The sequence below is a fragment of the Eleutherodactylus coqui genome, chromosome 9 (assembly GCF_035609145.1).
Source record: "Eleutherodactylus coqui strain aEleCoq1 chromosome 9, aEleCoq1.hap1, whole genome shotgun sequence".
Classification (NCBI taxonomy): domain Eukaryota; kingdom Metazoa; phylum Chordata; class Amphibia; order Anura; family Eleutherodactylidae; genus Eleutherodactylus; species Eleutherodactylus coqui.
The window spans coordinates 112,266,478-112,287,943 of NC_089845.1; the positions used below are offsets into that span (position 1 = coordinate 112,266,478).

A 21,466-nucleotide genomic window follows, 5' to 3' on the forward strand; every position below is an offset into this window, starting at 1 on the left:
GCTGGGATTGGTTCATTGAGCGCTGCAGTGAATGGCTTGAGAACCAATTAGAGCCAGTGCTTCCCAGAGGTGGGATTTTTGAACTTTCTGACCAGGAAGCAGTGGCTGAAGTCTACAAACAAGTGCCGTGAAACTGCTGGAGGAGATGTGCGGCCGAGCAGACAGCGCCTGTTAGGTAATGTATTGTTTTTTGTTTTGTTTTTTTAAATGTAGCTAGGGCTTATTTTTTCAAGCTCCTCCAAAAATCCCGGCAAGAGAGCGCTACAAAATCGCGATATCACCACAAGAAAACGCAACAATACTGCACAGAGCACATGCTGCGATTTTTCTCGCGACTATATCGCTGTTGCCCGTGTGAAAGAGACCTTAAGCAGCAAATCCACTTCAGCTGAACATACTCTACCACTGATCCGATCACCAACTAAAGGGGTATTGTGACACACACAAAGAACTTGCACCTAATATGAGAATAGGGGACTCCGGCATTTGCAATCCAAGACAGTAGCCTGTAACCGCAAACGGAGGATTGGAGAACTGGCCGTGCTTGCGCATAGCTCTCACGAATTTAAGTCTATGGAAGACTTGGAAAGGGTAAGCAAGTCCATTTCAGTTCAAGGATCCAGGCGAAGAAAAACACACGACTGCCCTTTGCTCTTAAAGGTAAAATCTATGAGGCAAAAAATTCTTTGGGATCGCTAAGTGAAAAATCAACATTCTTGCTAGTGAAGGTGTTTGCAGTAGACTTTGGTCTACCTGATCGCAGTATTTACCCTAGACACTGCGCTGACTGGTGACCGTAAATGATGTGCTATATATTTTGGCTGCCACTAGAGAGTATTTTTGAGCTAGCTCTTCTATATTAAAGTGACCCTCCGGGCCTGGAGAAACAAAGATGGCCGAACCGCTTTAGCTGATGTACACTGTACATAGTATGCTTTGGTTGTCTAAGACACTACATGCTGCTCTGAATGGCTAGTACTACTCATGTGGACAGCACTGGTTAATCAAAGTGGGTGTAGTGTCTTAGGCTAATGATGCTTACTAATGTGCATCAGGCAGTCAGAGAAGCTGGTGCGGCCATCTTTGTTCCTCCAGGCCTTAACAATAGCACAGTATGCTGTAAGCATTCTGTCTAGCAGGAAACTAGAATGTTGTGTTTACCATTTTTCCAATGCAGTGCATAGACAGATCTAAAAGGGGTCATCTCATGGATGACCTATGGATGTCGTAAAGAGTGGTGCCTTGGTGGAACTCCCCATCTACTTACAAATACCTGGCTGGCAGTGACTTTCCCGCAGAAGAAGCAGCTGTTTGGTAGCAGCCGCTCAGGCAATCCATTTAGTGTCCCTAATGATTGCAAACTCTGCCCTTAGTCCTGTCATTATAGCATTTGTACCTGTGCTTTCTTTGTCTTCACATTCACTACCACATTTTTTTCAGCCGTTTAGTCATCCCCTTAGTTTCTCAGCCATGGTCACCTTTTCATACGTTCCTGAACAATATCACCAAGGTCTCCAAATCCATCCATTTTCATAGCATCTTGCTATCTCTATGGTTACTAGAAGCAAGCTTACAAACTCTGTTGTAGCAGCACGCCTATTAGTTCTGTATTAATGTAGTTGGATTTAATTTGTAGTCATTTATCTTATCAACAGAAGACTAAAAACTAAATGCTAACTAGAGATGAGCGAGTGTACTCGCTAAGGCAAACTACTCGAGCGAGTAGTGCCTTATGCGAGGACCTGCCCGCTCATCTCAAAAGATTCGGGTGCTGGCGGGGGGTGAGAGGGGGGGGGGGGAGTGAGAGATCTCCCCCCCCGTTCCTCCCGGCTCTTCCTCACCGCTCCCCGCTGGCACCCAAATCTTTTGAGACGAGCAGGCAGGTACTCGCATAAGGCACTACTCGCTCGAGTAGTTTGCCTTAGTGAGTACACTCGCTCATCTCTAATGCTAAACTATAAAATATAAAAAGTAAAAAAAAAGAGACAAAACGCCTAACTGGTCCAACTAACTATACGAGAAGCACCCAGCGGGGGTCATCAATGTGTTTAGTCATGGAAAATCCCTTTTGAAAGGAGTATAAGTGAGGGACTTCTGTATACATATGGAAACCCTAGGTTAAACAACTGTGAAGGAGTCCTTACATATGAGAACATCTCCGGGTCTGCCAATTAACTTTACTATGTAATTGGGCACGTCACATGGAGAATAATTCCTGGTGGCTGGTGGGTAAAATCTTTGTATTTTACCCTTTAATCCAGAGAGATAAAGGGGTTTGAAAAAACAGTCTTACGCAATTGCCTAAAATTCCTGGTGGAGAGAGCTGAGCTACAATCCCAGACAAGCCCATTATTCGCTTTAGAAGAAGGCATTCCGATTTAATGACTTCCTTTCTTCTACGGTCTTTATAGACTGTTCTTGTGTAGTCGGTGCATGAGAGTCTTGGAGATAATGCGCTTTTACAGTGAAGGTGAAGTAAACATAAGTCACGTTTGTACCGGTGGAATGCTAACCTGTCACATTAGCAGCTTGCGATTTGCATGAAGAATAGCCTGTAGGAAACCGCATACACTGGCTCTCTCGGGAAGAGCTGCTGTGCACAAATGGAAGTTTTTGTTTTTCTTTTAAAGTTTTTTTAAAAAAAAACCTTGATGGAAATGCTATCTACCATAAATTATATGAGAGAGAGCTTCTTTTCTTATTTTCATGTTTATTATCCCGTTTACAAAAGATGCACGTATAGTATTTTTTTTTTCCCTTGTCCAAAGTGTATTTTGTTAAGGCGCATCATGATAAAATATCCAGTTGCAAATGTACAAATTCAGGCCATAAGCAAGCATAACCTGCTTGCTTTCTACATTCAAGGAGGATACCATTAGCAGAAGTTCCTTCAGAGACACAAGCTTGTGCCAAGGTGCACGTTCTACTTTAAGATGAGCTATAGAGAGTTTGTGTATTTTGATTGATCTATATCAGGATCCACTAGTAGATGTGTGACGGCTCCTGAGTAGATCACGATGCCTTGAAGCATACCTGACTCTTCAGATGACTTTTTCAAAATAAGCTGCCATGTATGTATGAGCAGTAACAATATTTCTGGCCGTTATATGACTTGTATTTTGCAATTTCATTACCTCTGCAGAATCCATCTCTAATGGCTTCCATAGACTTTACACGTAGGAGAGCAGGATATCTTCTACTTTAGCACACCTTTATAAGTAACATCATGATGGAGGACATTATGCAGCAGAACTGAGCAGTGCAGCTATGATTTCAGTAGATATGATACACTGAGCACTTAGTATTAGCCGCTGCAGCATGTGTGAGTCTTTCTTCTTCTATCTCCCCTATCTATATATATAATCAGGAAGGGGTTAAATATTTTGCCCGGCACTTATTTAGGAGTTTGGTGTGGTCAAAACTGCAGGCAGATTCCCTTTAAACAGAAATCTCTTCTGTCTATATGGGTCCACTTCACATCACATGACAGATTTTCTTCACTTTGTCTTTGTAAAGGGCAGAATCTGTGTGTTGAACAGCTCCTCATCGTAGGGCTATTGATGAGGATGAAAAGTGTCAACCGCTGATCACAAACTTTCAGCATCGTGTTCCCAGCATAGAAACCATTACTGGGGATGCATAACTGGGAACGTGTTGTTACAACATAAAACCCATAAGCTCATGATGTATCGTTGGATACTTAATAATGTATGTGCTATCAAAGATGGGAAGAACCTGCTTTACACTCGTTAGTCGTGAAATTCTGGATAACGATCCGTATGACAAGTCTTTCTCTATCTTTCAGGGTGATTGAGCAGCTGGGGGGGAAGCAGCTGGTAATGAATCACATGCATCATGAAGACCAGCAGGTTCGCTACAATGCTCTGCTAGCAGTACAGAAATTGATGGTCCATAATTGGTAAGTTGCAATTTGTGGATTAGTGTTTCTGAAGGTAATTCTGCTAAAAAAGTTTTTTGTTGAAAGCTTGTAGGATTGTCTTTGGTTTAACTCCCTTTCCAACATCTGCCAAAAATCTACATCAGCAATCGGAAGGTATAGGTGTGGAACAGACTCAGAAGCTGAGCCTGCTCCATATGTGGTGGCTGCCTCCTGGTTTACACTGCTAAGTATTGCAGTGTACAAGCGAACCAATGATCACTTGTTGAAGTGCCACTAGTTGACTTTAGAGGGGAAAAAATGGGGGGAAAAAATTTAATTTTGAGAAATCAATATAAAAATATTAACCCTCTCCAATCCACTGTCTGACGTCTAAAGACATTATGATTTAAGGCTGTACAGCTCCGATGTTGGAAGACGTCCATCGGGGTTCTCTTACTGTATATTGCCAGCCTCTCTGCTGTCAGAGCCTATCCAACGTGTCACCTCATGCAGTACTGGCTTTAGCCAGCATATAGCGCTGTTGTATAACAGCAGAAAAAGAGTAAGCCCCCCTAGGAAAACCAGGATACGAATTGGATTGGAAAGGGTTAAATGTTCAAAAAAACCTCCCACTTGTTTTTTTTTAACATTTTTGTAGTTAAAAAGAAAAAAACAAAAAACTTGAAGGGCATGTGTCATCACCTTGAGCCCCATAAGTGTGCACACACTGCCGTGGGAAAAAAGTCAAGTCTGTGTGTATGCACTGATACCTGGGGGGCACGTCACTCAGACAGGGTACTCGGTGAGTATAATAAGTAGCTCCCCGGACATCCCATCTCCTCATCTTTTGAGCCCCATAATGTAGTTTATGAAGCTCAAAGGTGATGACCGATGCCATTTAATTGGTATGGCCAAGTCCAGAAGAGTTTGAACTGTTAAAATGTTGCTCATCTTGCACGGTGAATGCTTTAAAAAAAAAAATGCACACAAAAATAAAAAAACAATCGCAATGCCAGAACTGCTGTCATTCCTTCTGTGCAGTGAACGCTGTCTTCAAAAACAACCTATGGCAGAATTGCTGTGTGTTGTTGTTTTTGTTTTATTTTTCAGGTTTTTCTTCCTGATTTACCTTGCCACCCAAAAAATGGAATAAAAAGTGATCAAAAAGTAGTATGCATTCCCAAATGGTACCAATAAAAAATTACAGCTCTCCCTGCAAAAAAACAAAACAAGCCATCACATAGTTCCATCAGTAGAAAACAACTTGCCAAAATAATACTGTCCTGTAGAATAGAGACGATGCGTAATTTTTACTGCTTGGGGAACACCAGGAAAACCAAAAAACAATTGCATTTTTTCCACTTCACCCAACTTTAAATATCTTTAAAAGTTTCTAGCTACAATATATGGTAACCCATAGGAACCCACTTATATAATTTAGCATTACTTTGGCTTATTAGCTTGGCATATGTATATGTACATATCTCTGGGTGGTATTTTCTCTACAGCATAACATTGAATGCGGATGTCATTCCTTCGTGCCATTATGTTGCAAGCCTCCTTATTTAGGTTATCAACATTCCCAGTGAATCCAATGATCAGCATAGCTTGGAGATATGGAAGTCTAAGTTAAGATGAAGGAATGAGGAACTCTGTAGTGTCACAGCCGGGCCATTTGGTTGGGTCCGTGTTCAGGGTGGCACAATGCACCCAGTGGGAGGATATTTTGATCATGTTTGTCTCTTAGTCAGCTTTTCGTTGATCGTTATGCATAGCTAATTGTGTGAAACTGTTTATTCCTAAATACACTGTCGCCATGTTTTTGCACCTATCTCTGACAGCATCATAAGCTAGTAACTGCCACATGGATTGGGAGAAATTAGCATTTTATTAGCAGCAGCCAGACACAGAGCTAGTTCTGCATATTTATGAGCTGCAGGTTGGCCAAACCCACCCCATCCTCCAGCCAATGATTGGCAGATACTTGCCTATTAGTGTGCATACAGAGAACTGCCAATCATTCGCTGGAGGGCCTGAAGCTGATTAATATGGAGGACTAGTTCTGTGTCTGGGTACTACTAATAAAACACAAGTGTCTCCCAAAACTACTGCACAGATACATACAGCAGACCCTGTAACCAGTGTGACGGGCACTACTTTAGGGTGCTCTCAGTGAGGGCTGCAGAAAGATGGTTGCAGAGTCAAGACGCCCATAGGGATACATGGGCATCCGCAAGTGAAATAAAGCATGCTGATTTGATTTGCAGACCTTTCGGTCTGGAAAAAAAATCGCAGTATGATCCATTTCAGTGCGGCTCCCGCATGGACAGCTTCCATTGAAGTCAGTGGAAGCTGTCCGATTGCGGACAAGTTGTGGATTTTGCGGGGAAGCAGTTACAAAAAAAAAAAAAGCCACTGCACACATACGCAATGAAGAGAAGACCCGGACGGGTAACTAGAATCCTGCAGTGTCCTCTGCCACGGGCAGGGTCAGATTCTCTTGCTGGCTGCTGCATGTGGAATCCGATACGCCTGTGGATATGAGGCCTTAAGCAATGTTAAAAATACTTAATATTGAAGTGACTTTGATAAGAAGGTACACCACAGTGTATTTTTATCAGCCCACATTTTAAAGGGAATCGCTCACCTCCCTACATACATAAACATATTTATATAATATTATATTATATTATATTATATTATATTTAGTGTGTGTGTATATCTATCTATCGAGAATGAAAATATATATATAAAACTAGCTTACCTGTCGCGCACAGACAGACATTCGTTTTTATATATCTAGATAACAACCAATCGCAGCGCAGCTTCCGCGTAACCTCAGTAGTATAAGAAGTAGCAACCAATCACAGCACAGCTTTCATGTTACCTCAGCAGTATAAGAAATAGCAACCAATCACAGCGAAGCTTTCATTTTACCTCAGCATTCTCAATATCCAGCAATTGTCAAGCGAAACGTTCGGCGGATGCATCATTTTCTGGTTGAACACGCATCCCGTTGCTCGTAATGCCTTTTGCTTTCGTGCTTGAGATGGAAATCAAACGATCTTTGTCTGGAGGGCATAACTGTCGACAATGCTCGCACTCACCCCACCTATCGTAGGATAGTTGTACTATGCCAGTAACCTTCCCAGGAGTGTACTCAACTACTTCCCAAAGTCTCATGGCAATTGGATGAATGGTGTAGTAATGCATAAAGAACAGACAGACAGGCATACATTCATATATATATATATATATATATATATATATATATATATATATATATATATATATATATATATATATATATAAATAATATATCAGGAAGTGAGAGAATTAGATTCCGTACGTAAAATTTGGACGCTAATTCTTTTGCGCTAGAATTGAATAATCAAGTTGGGACCCATTAGCTTTTCCTATTTATGACATATTCAATGCTCGTGCCAAATTTCAAGTTTCTATGACATTGGAAAGTGAGAGAATTGGTGGCAATGATGGAAATCGAACGATCTACGTGGGGGGCGGGCATAACTGTCGACGACGCTCGCACGCGCGCCATTTATCATAGCATAGTTGTACTATGCCTATAATCTTCCCAGGAGTGCACTCAACAACTTCCCAAAGTTTCATGGCGATCGGATGAATGGTGTAGTAGCGCATAAAGGACAGACAGACAGACAGACACGCATACAGACAACGATACATTCAATTTTAGATAGATAGATAGATATAGATAATATACGTGCACACCTCACACGGCTCGCTGTCCCCTTTCCTAACCGCACCATAACTGAATTTATGTAGAGAGCTGACCTGTTCACTTTAATGCAAAGTGAGTAAATCCACGGGAGCCTCAGCCAACCAGGAGGTAGTGTTTTGTGACAGAAAATGTTGATTTACTTTTGAAATGAAAATAAATTCTATTTTTATGGGCTTGCAGTAAATTGAATTGAAGCAAACTCCAGGCCATACCTGTGATAGGATCGCCTTTAATAAAAATGAGATTTCATACAAACTGCACTTGGACACGACACCTTTATGCCTGCCCATTGGAAAGTCATTTACTCATGACACCGTGCATAGAATACCTATTTACATAAATTATGCACTTTTTTGTTTCTTTCAAATACCGTAGGTTTGGCTTCTGTGGTATTCTTTATGGTTTTGGTTGTGCGCCCTTTTTAGGCAGAAGTCCTCATGCCCTCTTCTCTGTTGTATCTTCAAGATCTAAATATAAATGTCATACAACTCAGTTGGGGTATTTTCACACGGTGGGTTCTGCCTGTGGCAGACATCCGCAGCTGCTATTCTGCAGTTTTTGTTGGGGTATTTTCACACGGTGGGTTCTGCCTGTGGCAGACATTCGCAGCTGCTATTCTGCAGTTTTTGCTGCGGATCCACATGCAGATTTACCCTGGTCAGTAGACAAAATCCATATGCTGAATTTCTGCTATTTTTCCACGCATTCTATGGAAAGAAGTGACCTGTCACTACTTCATGTGGATTTGCGCTTTGGAAATTCTGCACTTGTATTTCGCCCATTAAGAGGACTAAATCCCTGTGCAGAAAGGCTAAGGAATAGCTGGGGATATTACAAGCAAACTCCACACGGAAAATTGCATGACAGAATCTGCCATGCGAACGTACCCTAAATGTTCTACCTGCTCAGTTTTGCTTTTTCTTTGCTTCACTGGGTACGTGGGAGGATCCCTGGTTCAGTTGCAAACTGAATAGTGTGACTGTATTAGTGTAATATTGTCTCCACCGGACATATGGGGTGGCCGGGTTCACCTACATGTAACGCCCAGGTCACACCTCAAGCTGGCAAAAGCTCCCGGTTAGCGGAGACATACTACATTAGTACCGCTCACTACTAGTAGGCGGCTCCCAACTCTGGCATGACTACAGCTTGGAAGCTCCCGGACACTCCTCCCGAGCTGTGCCGGACCAGAGGGCTGACACTCTGGCATCGGGGTGAAACTCAGCTCTGGCATTACTACAGCCAAGGAGCTCCTGGACACTCCTTTTGACCAACTGGTGCCAGAACGGAGGGCTTGCACTACGGCACCAGTCAGGATGCGGAGGGCTCACACTCCGGTACCAGTCGGGATAAGGATGAGGGCTGGGAGCTGCCTACTAGTACTGAGTGGTACTAGTGTAGGATGTCTCCGCCAAGCGGGAGCTTTTGCCAGCTTTGGGCGTGACCTGGGTGTTACCTGTAGGTGAGCCCGATGAAGACATACTACACTAATACCTAGTGTGACTCACTGGAGCATTGTTGAAGTGGAGCAGGCACAGAAAGACTTTTAATAGAAACATCAGGTGACACTATTATAACAATAGTCCTGGAATATCTGGGGATATTAAAAAAAAAAAAAAAAATCAATGTAAATACAAAACATGGTCATAGTTATGGGCCAGATTGAATTATAAACAATATTTCCTTGTGGGACAACCTATTTTAATGTTAAGGGGATTATCTGCCTTTTTTTTTGTAAAACTTGTAATAGCACACTTGTATAGAGCAGAATACAAGGGAGGCTGTGGATCCTTGGTGCCTGTGAAAACACATGATTTATCCACAAGAATGTATCCATCCTTATGGATTGGTGGAGTCTACTACACTATTTTATTCCCTATTTTAAATTAGCATACTTGCACATACCCGTGAAATGAAGGTTAGAAGGATACTGTTTGGGCCTCCTTCTGACTATGAAGCCTTATGGACATGTTCAGTGTGTCTGTCTGAAGTTTTTGGCAATATACATACGAAATATACAACAAAAACGTGCCGTGAACCAAGCCTTACCAACCCTGATTTCAAACGTAACCTACCTACTTCACCTTTTATTGCCCACAAGCCACATCCAAAACAACCCCTGTTGCAGTCTGTACAGGATGCCGCCTTGTTACAGTCCTCGGTATAAATAAATCATACGAGAGATCTCTGACCTGGGTTTCAGCCATGATGTATTGACATGTCATATGACCGCTGTAGGCTTTGACTGCAATGGTCACATGACACGAAAGCATTTTATTGCAAGAGACCGGCTCGGGGGATTTTTAAGGTGAGTATTACTCAGTTTCTTTCATACCATTGTTGGCATTTAATTAAAAAAAATGATGGGGCTGAACTAGGGAAAAAAGAAATGCCTGAGTCTGTATGCGTAACAAGGTTTACACCATAGAGCACTTGGTGTGGTTGGCGCCACTGCCATAATACATAGCCATGTTGCCGAAGTCTGATGAAATCTAGTGGTATAAAATATAACCGTTACGATTCAGTTTGTTTGGAAATATGTGAGGAATGTCACAAATCCCATAAAGTAGGTACCAGAGGAGTCTTTTATTGTTAAATGAATATTCAGCACCTTGAAGTATTATGATACTCATCTTTGCAATTTCTCATTAGTCAGATTTCACATTTGACTGAAGGAAAGGAAGCTTAATTTTTATTTTATTGTTTTTAAAGGAACTTTTACTGAGCCAAAATAATTAACAAATAAACAAAGGCAACTGGCACCGCAACCCGGTAGTGCAGTACATTGTAAAATACCGAAATAGAAAAACCATTACCTTTGTATAGAAGTGCATTCCTCTTGACACATAATATTTGGCTAGAAATTTATATTTTATCTTTATCAGCTGTTGCTAATCTACAGAATCACAGAAAAAGGAGAGACTCCAAGTCCAATAACCAGATACAACAGGAAAAAAAGATAAATACCCCCTGTTTCATTTTTAGCAAATTTACTCTGCCCACTAAAGTAAGCGAGAGAGAAGCCCAGCACACTGCCCTTTCCTCTACCCACTTCAGGAGGGGAACTAGATTAAAGTTGTGAAAAGTAGAGACCCCCCCACTGACACCTTTGTGCCCAAAATAAGTTGTCTGATTTGTCCAACTCAGTAGGGCGTGCAGAGAAAGCCCAGCTGCCACAGGATCCACTGCCAGCAGGTGGGTTTTGTCCCAGTTAACCTTGATGCCAGAGTGCAGGCCAAATGCGTTAAATATAGCCAACGCTGAGTCAAGAGAAGACTCCGGGTCCTGGAGAAAGAGGAAAGTGTCATCTGCATAAAGCGTAATGCGCTCTTCATCATCGCTCAGTTTAAACCCCCTGACTGTCAGCGATGTTTGTTTGGACCTGGATCGCAAAAGTCTCTACAGCAAGGGCAAACAAGGCGAGAAACAGAGGGCAGTCCTGCCTCGTACCCCTACGTAGGGGAAAATTGACAGAAACATGAATATTGGTTTTACTATTGGCCACCGGGGAGTCATACAGGATCTCTATCCACCTAATAAGGTTGGCCCAATCCAAACGCCGCATCACTGCCCACATGTATTTCCACTCTACTGAGTCGAAGGCTTTTGCCTGGTCTATAAATACCAAGGTGTGCTTCCCACAGTTAGTGTGCTCATATGTCAGATGGTTGAAAAGTCACCTTAAGTTCATGTGTGTGGTTTTGCCAGGCACGAAACCAGACTGGTCAGCGTGTAGGATCTCCCTAAGAACATGTCGCCAATGTTTTCGCAAGGATTTTAACATTGTTATAACGGAGTGGAATGGGGCATTAAGAGCCGCAGTCTGTGGGGTCCTTTCCAGGTTTAGGGATCATGACTATTAGGGCCTTTCGCATGATATCTGGCAGAGCCCCCTCCTGCAGGATAGAGTTGTACAGTGTTAAGAGTCAAGGGGTCAAACGCTCCACATTCTTTTTATACCTCTCACCAGGGAGCCCATCTACACCTGGTGATTTCATGAGAAAAAGAAATATCCAGCAGCACCACCTTTTCATTCAATCAAAAAACGGAAGCTTACATAGTTGCCAGCTTGCGCCTAGATCCTGACTTCAAAGAGGATCCCAAAAGCCTCATGTCCAAAAATTATATGCAAGCAGCACACGGGAAATTTACTACATAGGTAAATGCATCCAAAGATGCCTCTATTGCGTCCAAACAAGCGATGTATCAGTCCAGCGCAGACCTTTCTCAAGCTTAAAGCGGTTGTCCCGCGAAACAAAGTTGGGGTATACACTTCTGTATGGCCATATTAATGCACTTTGTAATGTACATTGTGCATTAATTATGAGCCATACAGAAGTTATTCACTTACCTGTTCCGTTGCTAGCGTCCCCGTCTCCATGGTGCCGTCTAATTTTCAGCGTCTAATCGCCCGATTAGACGCGCTTGCGCAGTCCGGTCTTCTCCGTGTTGAATGGGGCTGCTCGTGCTGGAGAGCTGGTCCTCGTAGCTCCGCCCCGTCACGTGTGCCGATTCCAGCCAATCAGGACGCTGGAATCGGCAATGGACCGCACAGAAGACCAGCGGTCCACCGAGGGTGAAGATCCCGGCGGCCATCTTCGCAAGGTAAGTAAGAAGTCACCGGAGCGCGGGGATTCGGGTAAGTACTATCCGTTTTTTTTTTTTCAACACATGCATCGGGTTTGTCTCGCGCCGAACGGGGGGAGGGGGGGGCTATTGAAAAAAAAAAAAAAAACGTTTCGGCGCGGGACAACCCCTTTAATACAGAAATGCTCACACACATACACACATATATATACCCACCTACCACAGATAAGTGCCACACCCCCACAAACCTGAATCATGATAGGATAGCGAGGAGTAGGTCCCAGGTGTCGGACATCATTAGTTGTAAATGTAATTATATGGGGAGATCCCTCCCAATGAATGTATAAATACATAGGAGCCATGGAGCGACATGTGCGGCCGGTCAGCGTCTTGGAGTCACAACTGCGCATCTGCCGGACAACCTGCCCTGTCTCGCGGTGTTACCCTACCCCACCGTGCCTGAGGCAGCTACTGCGCATGTGTGGGATTCACTCCTCTCTCACGCGATGCTATCAGCATTGCTGCATAGAGTAGAGCCATCAATATGGAAACAGAACACAGGAGCGTCGATCAAGCCCAGCCCGCGGCAGCGCATAAGTGCATCATGCAACTATGTCACCTAACCTTAATTCACACAGAGATGTCTGGGCACCTGCCAATACTATTGCTTGATTCTACCAGCAGTTACCATCCATAATAAGGGATGCACTGAAGCCAAGGGGTCATTACTGCGTGTGCACAGAAGCATCAGGATTAACCTGAAAAGATCAAAGATACCTATATGGAATGTTTACTGCAAAAAATGCAGATCAAATCCAATGTATAGCACAGCCACTCCAAGGGAATCCCCTGCTGCCTCCAATTGCTGGCATTTACCATAGAAGACCCCACAATGTGTCCTACAAAAGGAAAAATCCCCAGACCCCCATATCATATACAAATTGGGACATGAAGCATATGCTGCGAAACATAACTTTATTAAAGCATTATCCACAAGAGAAAAGACATGTAAACCCAATAAATTGTAGAGGGCTCCCAGATGTCCAATACTCCGCACCGTCCGAACCAACTCCCTTCGTCCTGGTGAAAAACAGACAAACAAGTATATCAAAAACAAGAATAAAATACCTATCATATACAAAATTACCCATTAAAAAATACTCTAAAATTATAAATAAAGCAAAACTGTCTGCTCTACACCCATCATATTCAATATTCCTCAGAAATACGATACAGCATTGTACTCCAAGTTGAGCCCCCTCGGAGACAACGTATCAAGCTCATGGATCTACTTTAATTCCAAAAAACCTAACTACTTGTCTCTATCACCGCCCCTAATGTCAATGGGCGCACCGTCAATGACCCGATATCTCAGCTGACTGACTGTGTGTCCAGCATCCACAAAATGTTTGGCCACTGGTAACTCCACTTTTTTGGTCTGAATTGAACTCTTATGGTTAGTGATCCTGACCTTAACTTCAGTGGCCGTTTCGCCCACATACAATAGCCCACAGGGACAACTAATGAGGTATATAACATACGACGAGCGACACGAGAATCTGTTTGATGTAATACACTCTCCCCGATCTTGGATGTGTGAACCTATCCCCCTTAAAGGGGTGGTCTCGCGAAACAAAGTGGGGTTATACACTTCCGTATGGCCATATTAATGCACTTTGTAATATACATCGTGCATTAAATATGAGCCATACAGAAGTTAATCCACTTACCTGCTCCGTTGCTAGCGTCCTCGTCTCCATGGTTCCGTCTAAATTCGCCGGCAGCTTGCTTTTTTAGACGCGCTTGCGCAGTCCGGTCTTCTCCATTCAGCACGAGCCGCTTCAGTGTGCTCCCCGCTACAGCTCTTCTGCGCATGCGCAGACGAGCTGTCACTGCTCGGGAGCGCGCTGGAGCGGCCATTCTGTACCTTCCTCTGTTAGAGGAAGGTGCAGAGCTGCCGAGCTGTCCGGAGAAGCCGCCCAGCTGTCCTGGTAAGTGATGGGCCGGGGGGGCTGCCGCTGCGCCGGGGGGGGGGGGGGGGCGGGCTGTCGCTAGGCCGGGGGGGCTGCCGCTGCGATGGGGGGGCTGTCGCTAGGCCGGGGGGGCTGCCGCTGCGATGGGGGGGGGGCTGTCGCTAGGCCGGGGGGGCTGCCGCTGCGATGGGGGGGCTGCCGCTGCGATGGGGGGGCTGTCGCTAGGCCGGGGGGGCTGCCGCTGCGATGGGGGGGGGCTGTCGCTAGGCCGGGGGGCTGCCGCTGCGATGGGGGGGGCTGTCGCTAGGCCGGGGGGGCTGCCGCTGCGATGGGGGGGGCTGTCGCTAGGCCGGGGGGCTGCCGCTGTGATGGGGGGGCTGTCGCTAGGCCGGGGGGGCTGCCGCTGCGCCGGGGGAACTGGCGCTGGGCCGGGGGGGGGGCTGTCGCTGGGCCGGGGGGGCTGTGATGGGGGGGGCTGCCGCTGCGCCGGGGGAACTAGCGCTGGGCCGGGGGGGCTGCCGCTGCGCCGGGGGAACTAGCTCTGGGCCGGGTGGGGGGGGGGGCGTCGGGGGAACTAGCGCTGGGCCAGGGGGGCTGCCGCTGCGCCGGGGGAACTAGCGCTGGGCCGGGGGGGGGGGGGGGGGGGAGCTGGGCCGGGGGGGCTGTGATGGGGGGGGGGGGGCTGCGCCGGTTACCTTCTGCCTGGCGGTGGGTGACAGGTCGGCGGTGTTCACTCCAGGGGTCCGGTCGGCGGCTGCGGGGCGTCTGGTTGCCATGGAGACACAGCTGGTAGCGTCTCGGGAGCGCGCACGTCGGGCTACAGCAAGCGATGCGAAAAGAGCTGGCGGCCATCTTGGGAAAAAGTTTTATAAGTTGCTGAAACGCTGGAACGGTAAGTAGAAACCAGCTAGGAAAGTAATTTACAGGGGTAATTAGTAATGTATGTTTAATTAGGGGGACTGGGCAAAAAAAAAATTCACTGCTTCCTCGAGACATCTCCTTTAAGTGTATTATGACAACAAGCTCACCCCACACATGGATAGCAGTCTTCTTCCCAACAGCCTGTGTCATTCGATGTTCATATTGGGAGTTAAATACGGTCATGTCTTTCAAGTTATGGCTCCTTCTGTAAGCCATCAGGAGACACTCCTTGAATTCTGCAATCTCAGGATGACTGCTAGTTAGAATGGGCCAATGCTTCCTAATGATCTGGGCAACACTCCCACTGTGTCTCCTATATGTGGTGACAAATGGCAACCTGGCTTCCTTCTTGTCATATGGCACCACTTGCAGCAATGAATCACGATCAGTTGCAAGTGATCTAACGCTGAGACCATCGACGAGGTGCTTGGGGTAATCCCTCTGACAAAATTTACTACACATTTCCCCCAAACGATCATCAGCAAGGTCCTGGTGATTTCCTGTTGGGGAACGACTTAATGGCTTCCGTTATTTCCTCTATACTCAATACTCCATCCAGGTAGGGTTGCACTACATCAGAGCAGCTTAGTTTGGAGGCACATAGATCTTTATAGAATTGGGCAAACGCTTTGTTAACTAGTTTAGGGTCATGTATTAGGGCACCCGAGTTATCCCCCACTGCTGTAATTGGTGGTAGTGACTGATCCTCTCTGGACAAGTAGGCCAGCGAGTGACCATTTCTATTCCCCTGATCGAAAACCTGGTGACGGGAATAAAGCAGTTTCTTTTTTGTATACTCAATAAGCAGCAGTTTATATTCCCGTCGCAGGTCTCAAGCTCAAATTTTAAGATGTAAGCCATTGTATGTTACTTCCTCCATTTTCATGCTGTTTGCGTTGCACTCAGGAACTATTTTTTTCAAATGAGAAAATGACACAATTGCAAATGCACGATAATTCAGCAAAAATAATTTTCCATTTCCTGAATTGTGATGACAAGCCTACTTAAGAGCAGATTGTTAAATATGTTCCGCTAGATGTCACACACAAATAACCGTAATGGGCAGTCATTTTCCATAATGTCTGCAGTGTTTCTTTACTCCACTAGCTCCGTAGCAGGACATATTATATGTAAATTACAAAGCAAATACATTAAAGTCTCATAGCTCTTGATAATGTTTCAGTCTCCAACAAGTATTGGTTATAGTTATATATACACCTCCTTTCATTTTGACAGACAGGCCTAATTCTACTTGTCACTTAATAGCCTATTAACTACATGATTGTCAAAGGTGCCGTTCATCTGCTGTTACAGAATCCAAACTACAGCACATTTTTCATATTTTTATTATGTGTGGATATGGGTGTTCAAATCCTCAGGGTTTATACAGCAGCCATTAAGTTTTATCAGAAGCTTTCGAAACTTCACATCCTACGTCACTCAGATCTGGGATATTAGTTTGATGAAGCTGTCAATCATGTTGGTTAAGAGAAAGTGAAGACTCTGTAAGATACTTGCTTTTTTATTTGCTAGGTACTTTAAACCACATTATGAAGAAGTTGTATGACATGCAAATATTGTAGCTCATAACTAGACCATGTGCTTAGATTGGTTCCTGTGTATAAGTACTACCCACCATAAGCTAATCAGGAGGTCACCAGTGAGAAAAACCCTATCCAGTTATTGCTGTACTTATACTAGGTGTTCGAGTTCCTTGCTAGGATTTGTTGTACTACATAGGTTTTCAGCAGCATAGCTTCATAGATGGTGTTGATTTGAGCTGGCTGGGTGTGGATTGCCAGCCAATCCCTAAGGTCTGTTGCTCATATATACCATTTCCACTACTAGAGGCTGCTGGCCTTTTCTCTGTTCAGTATGCTCAGTGTGAATTCTCGTGCACCTGCATGTCTGTCATTGTGGCTGGACATGAGGTGTCTGTTCATACTGAACTTCCTGAACGCTGCACAGTGTCATGCTCGTGCGTGTCTGTGCGGTTCTCTATGTGTTGTGTGAACTGTCTTGCTGTGTATCATCTAGAACGAGGTAGGTCCCTAGGTTTCAGCAATGGGTCGTTCCTATCAGGGCGATCACCCTGCATTGCAGGCAGGTTTCCTGGGGCTAGTAATCTTGTTAGTATAGGGACCCATATGTAGAAAAAGTGTGGTCCGGCAGCACTCACAGTGGTAAGACAGCCCAACAGGGTGAGGTGAAAAAAATGCACAGCCACACTAAGAGCTATATGGACCTTCAGCTCCTAACAGTTGACCAGAAATTGCAAACTAGGTGACAGCATAAATAACAAAATTTTATCAATCCATGTTAAAAAAGACAGGCAACATTTCAACCTTTTCAGGTCTTTGTCAAGCCTTGTGTAGGGACCCGTGAGAGGACAAGGACCCTTGAAGTGGGCTTGTGGACTTAAGTATAATGGCCAAAATATGAACGAATACCTCGTATTGTATCTATTCTATCGGTTTATACATGCAGGTATGCTTGGTGCATGTTTTGAGCGTTTATCAGCTGTTCGTTTATGTCTATCCGCGAGTATGAAGTCCGTTCCGCAGTTCTGCTATTTGGTCTGGTTTCACCAGTTTGTGAGTGTGAATGGCGTAACATTTTATGTTTATATAATAGTCACCTCTGCGAGTTTTGTGTCCCGTTCGCAGTTCTGTGGTTCCCGTTCCCAGTTTGACGTAACAGTGGGGTAAAAGAGAGAGAAGTCTGGATCTCATCTGTATAGTAAAAGTGGATGTTCTTATGCCCTTGTCACATGTACTGGAAAAGTTTTTGCTTAGATTTTGTGTATACTCGCCGGTCACGCCAATGTGCATGCATTTCTATTTGCTCTTTGATAAAATCAAGTTTTCTTTTAAAAGAAACGCCTAGCTGAAAATCTGATCTGTCAGGGTAAAATGGTGATAGACTAGACTAGATTATAGCAGCAAGCCTTCTGATAAGATGTCATTGCCGTTTATGGAAGATGCCCAGTGGCTCATGACAAGATGAATAGATGGAAAATGCTTCCTTAAATACAGATCACTACATCCTTGTTTCCCGCTCTGTATCATTCTGCCGACATAGCGAGCTGATCCCAAGCTTTGTGTTCTGTAAATTATAGTGTTGGCCACTGAGACTGCTTAGGTTTCATTATTGCAAGAATGTACTGTTCTGGTGGAGCCTAATTGAAAAGGAACTTTGGATGATTCTTTGCACATAATTTAGAAATGGTTTTAGGAGTTTGGTTTTTTTTTTGGGGGGGGGGGGGGGTTGGGGGGCGGTTGAGAAGTAAAAGCAAGTAGTATTATAGACTATCGGAATTGCATTACCTGCAGTTATGTATACTTTCATACAGGAAAACCCCATAATGTCTATTAAAAGATGTATTTTTTCAACCGATTTGAGTCTTAAAAAAAAAACGTTGTTTGAAAGTAGATGTAGAGGGGGAAAAAATCGTATTTGGTCTCTAGGAGCTGTGGGGCATTGAAGCTAGCACAACTACAATTGTGAAACTTAAAAAGTAACCTGTCATCAGCTATAAGCTCCTTAAACTTAGTTATGGGGCTTATAGTTTAGGTGATGGGCAGTCCAGGAAGCTGTCTTATACTCACCCAGTCTCCCGTTCTCTTGCTGACTGGACTCCTCATCACCTAAACTTTATGGTGCTTATACTTGATGACCAGTTCCTTTTAAAGGGAGTTTGTCAGCTTGAAAATGCTGTCCAAATTGTAGAGGAGCTGAGCTAATTAATTAGATTATAAGGAAAGATTCAATAGAACTTTTATTTTATTCATTTCAACTTTTGCTCATTCTGAGCTGACCAGTCCAATGGGCGGAGCTATCGGTGATTGTGTTACCTTTGCATGTACAGTCATTAGAGATGAGCGAGCATACTCGCTAAGGCTAACTACTCGAGCGAGCAGTGCCTTATTCGAGTACCTGCCCGCTCGTCTCTAAAGATTCGGCTGCCGGAGCGGGTGAGAGATGAGTTGCGGCGGTGAGCAGTGGGAACGGGGGGGGGGGGGGGGGGGAGGAGAGGGAGAGAGAGATCTCCCCTCTGTTCCTCCCTGCTCTCACCAGCCGATCCCTGCCCCCCGCTGGCAGCAGAATCTTTAGAGACGAGTGGGCAGGTACTCGACTAAGGCACTACTCGCTCGAGTAGTTAGAGATGAGCGAGCATACTCGCTAAGGCTAACAGTCATACATAACTGTCAATCACTGATAGGACCGCCCATTGGACTGTTCAGCTCAAAAGGAGCAAATGTTTAAATGAATAAAATACAAGTTATACGGAATCTCTTCCCATAACAATATGTATCAATCTGCTTATCTCCCTCTGCTCTATAACTTACTGCCTGCAATTCGGAAGTGATGTTACTAAACAAAAACATGTTTGTTTCACCTTATCTACTTATTTCTTTATACTGTTAATTGGCTCCTGCTATGGAAGACTCAGGGTGACCGACCATATATTACACAAAGATACCAAATTTGTAACCACTGGGATATTTTCTGTTGGTGGTTGAATATGAATGTTTGTTTGCTTGGATCACTAATCTTTATTTAATGTCTTTTAGGGAATATCTGGGAAAACAGCTGCAGTCAGAACAACCCCCAGCAGTGACTGCCAGAAGTTAAATCTATCACTTGACATGATGCAGAATCCACGCTTTGCTTCTGTATCTCTTATCTGTGTTGTCTTTTTTTTTTTTTTCTTTGTTTTTTTTAACAGCCCTTGTGTCGTTTGTGCTCCTTGCCCATTAAAATCCATGATTCAGTGAAGTAATAAATGTGAAACTGTTTGTGTTACTGTTCACTATACATGGTGGTTTGGACGGACTACACAACATCGGTGGCTACGACCCAAGGTACGCAAGTAAAGAGGAGAGATCAGTATGTAGTCTTGCTAATTTATTACATGAACGATGCAATTAAATTATACATTCCACAATGAGTCTATCTGCTTTATTATTTCCTTGTGTCTTCCACTTTAATTCTCGCTATACTGCTGAGATATTCCAAGGCGCTGTTCTGATAATGCTTCCTAACTCACCACTTCCTGTCCCCAGTGGGCTCACAGTCTACCCTTTACTATTTGCGTATGCTCATTAGGCTAATTTCTTTGGAAGCCAAATCTCCTGTTGGCATGATGTTTTTGTAGTATAGAAGAATATTGTAATAAACATGTAGAAAAACATAAATGCACAGGTCTTCACCGTGCTACTATGCGTCTGTTTTAGGCCTCATGTCCACGGGGAAAATCAGATCCGCTGCAGATTCTACATGGAGAATCTGCAGCGGGTCCCTCCTGCCCCGCGGACATGAGCGCTGAAAATAGCAATTTAAAAGCATTTACCTATCCGTAGCGGGCGTAGAAGGTCAGCTGTTCCTCACGGCCGGATCTTCATTTTCGGCCGGCAGATGAATTCGTCACGCCGGCGGCACGTCGCCGGCACGTCGCCGACGTGCCACGCGCATGCGCCGGGCACATCCGCCGAGCCGAAGCAAGAAATATCCGGCCGTGAGGAAGAGAAGACCTTCAGCGCCCGCTCCGGGTGAGTAATTCTTTTAAATTCCTATTTTTGGTCTCCCGCGGATCCGGACGGCTTCCATAGGCTTCAATAGAAGCCCGCGGGAGACCCGCATGAAAATGGAGCATGGTCCGGATTTTTTCATGCTCCATTTTTTTTAAAATCTTTTATTGACGATCCGCGGGTATTTATCTACCCCGCGGGTGGTCAATGCATCCCTATGGGGTGCGGATCCGCTGCGGATTTTAATTCTTATTTTGCCCGTGGACATGAGCCCTTAGAGTCTCAGGCCTCCCTCACACAGATGTTTTTTCAGCCCAGCGCTAAACGCTGTACAAAGCTCCAATTTATTTCAATGTGGCTGTTCACACAAGCGGCAAAACGCAGTGTCTTTAATGCTGCGCTTTGACAGCGATGCATGTTTTATCTTTGGCCATTTTCAGCCCTGCGTCACCCATTGAAATGAATGGGCAGCGTTCGCAGCGCTGCTATAAGTGTGGTACAACACGCTAAACGCAGTGCAAGCTGTACTACAAAAAAGTTATACTCGCAGATGCTGGCGCTGTCTGGTCCCTGGTGCTGCTTTTCGGGGTTCCGGGCACTTGTCAGAGGATCGTTTGCTAGTGATGGGGTTTGAAGACCCCGCCTCCAGCAAGAGATTGCTTTGATTGGCTAATCCAGCACCAATCGCAGACAACGCTGTATGCACCAATCACAGCCATTCAATAATAGCTATCTCTTTCTGGAGGTGTGGTCTTGAAACTCCATTGCCAGCAAGAGATGCTCTGCGGGCACAGACAAGTGCCTGGAAGCCTGC

The 21,466-nt window shown here is 44.7% G+C and overlaps 1 protein-coding gene across 2 annotated transcripts in view; it reads left to right on the forward strand.

Moving 5' to 3' along the window:
- ATP6V1H (ATPase H+ transporting V1 subunit H) overlaps positions 1-20,069 on the forward strand; it is a 79,311-nt gene extending 59,242 nt beyond the window's left edge. Inside the window, exons 14-15 of one of the 2 annotated variants that reach the window (XM_066578333.1) lie at positions 3,806-3,919; positions 19,696-20,069. In XM_066578333.1, coding sequence (XP_066434430.1) covers positions 3,806-3,919; positions 19,696-19,756 — 175 coding nt within the window. In that variant the 3' untranslated portion in view covers positions 19,757-20,069. Of the gene's footprint in view, positions 1-3,805; positions 3,924-19,695 lie in introns of those variants that run through there. The other variant, XM_066578334.1, reaches the window with a different exon arrangement.
- Positions 20,070-21,466: the final 1,397 nt, after the last annotated feature.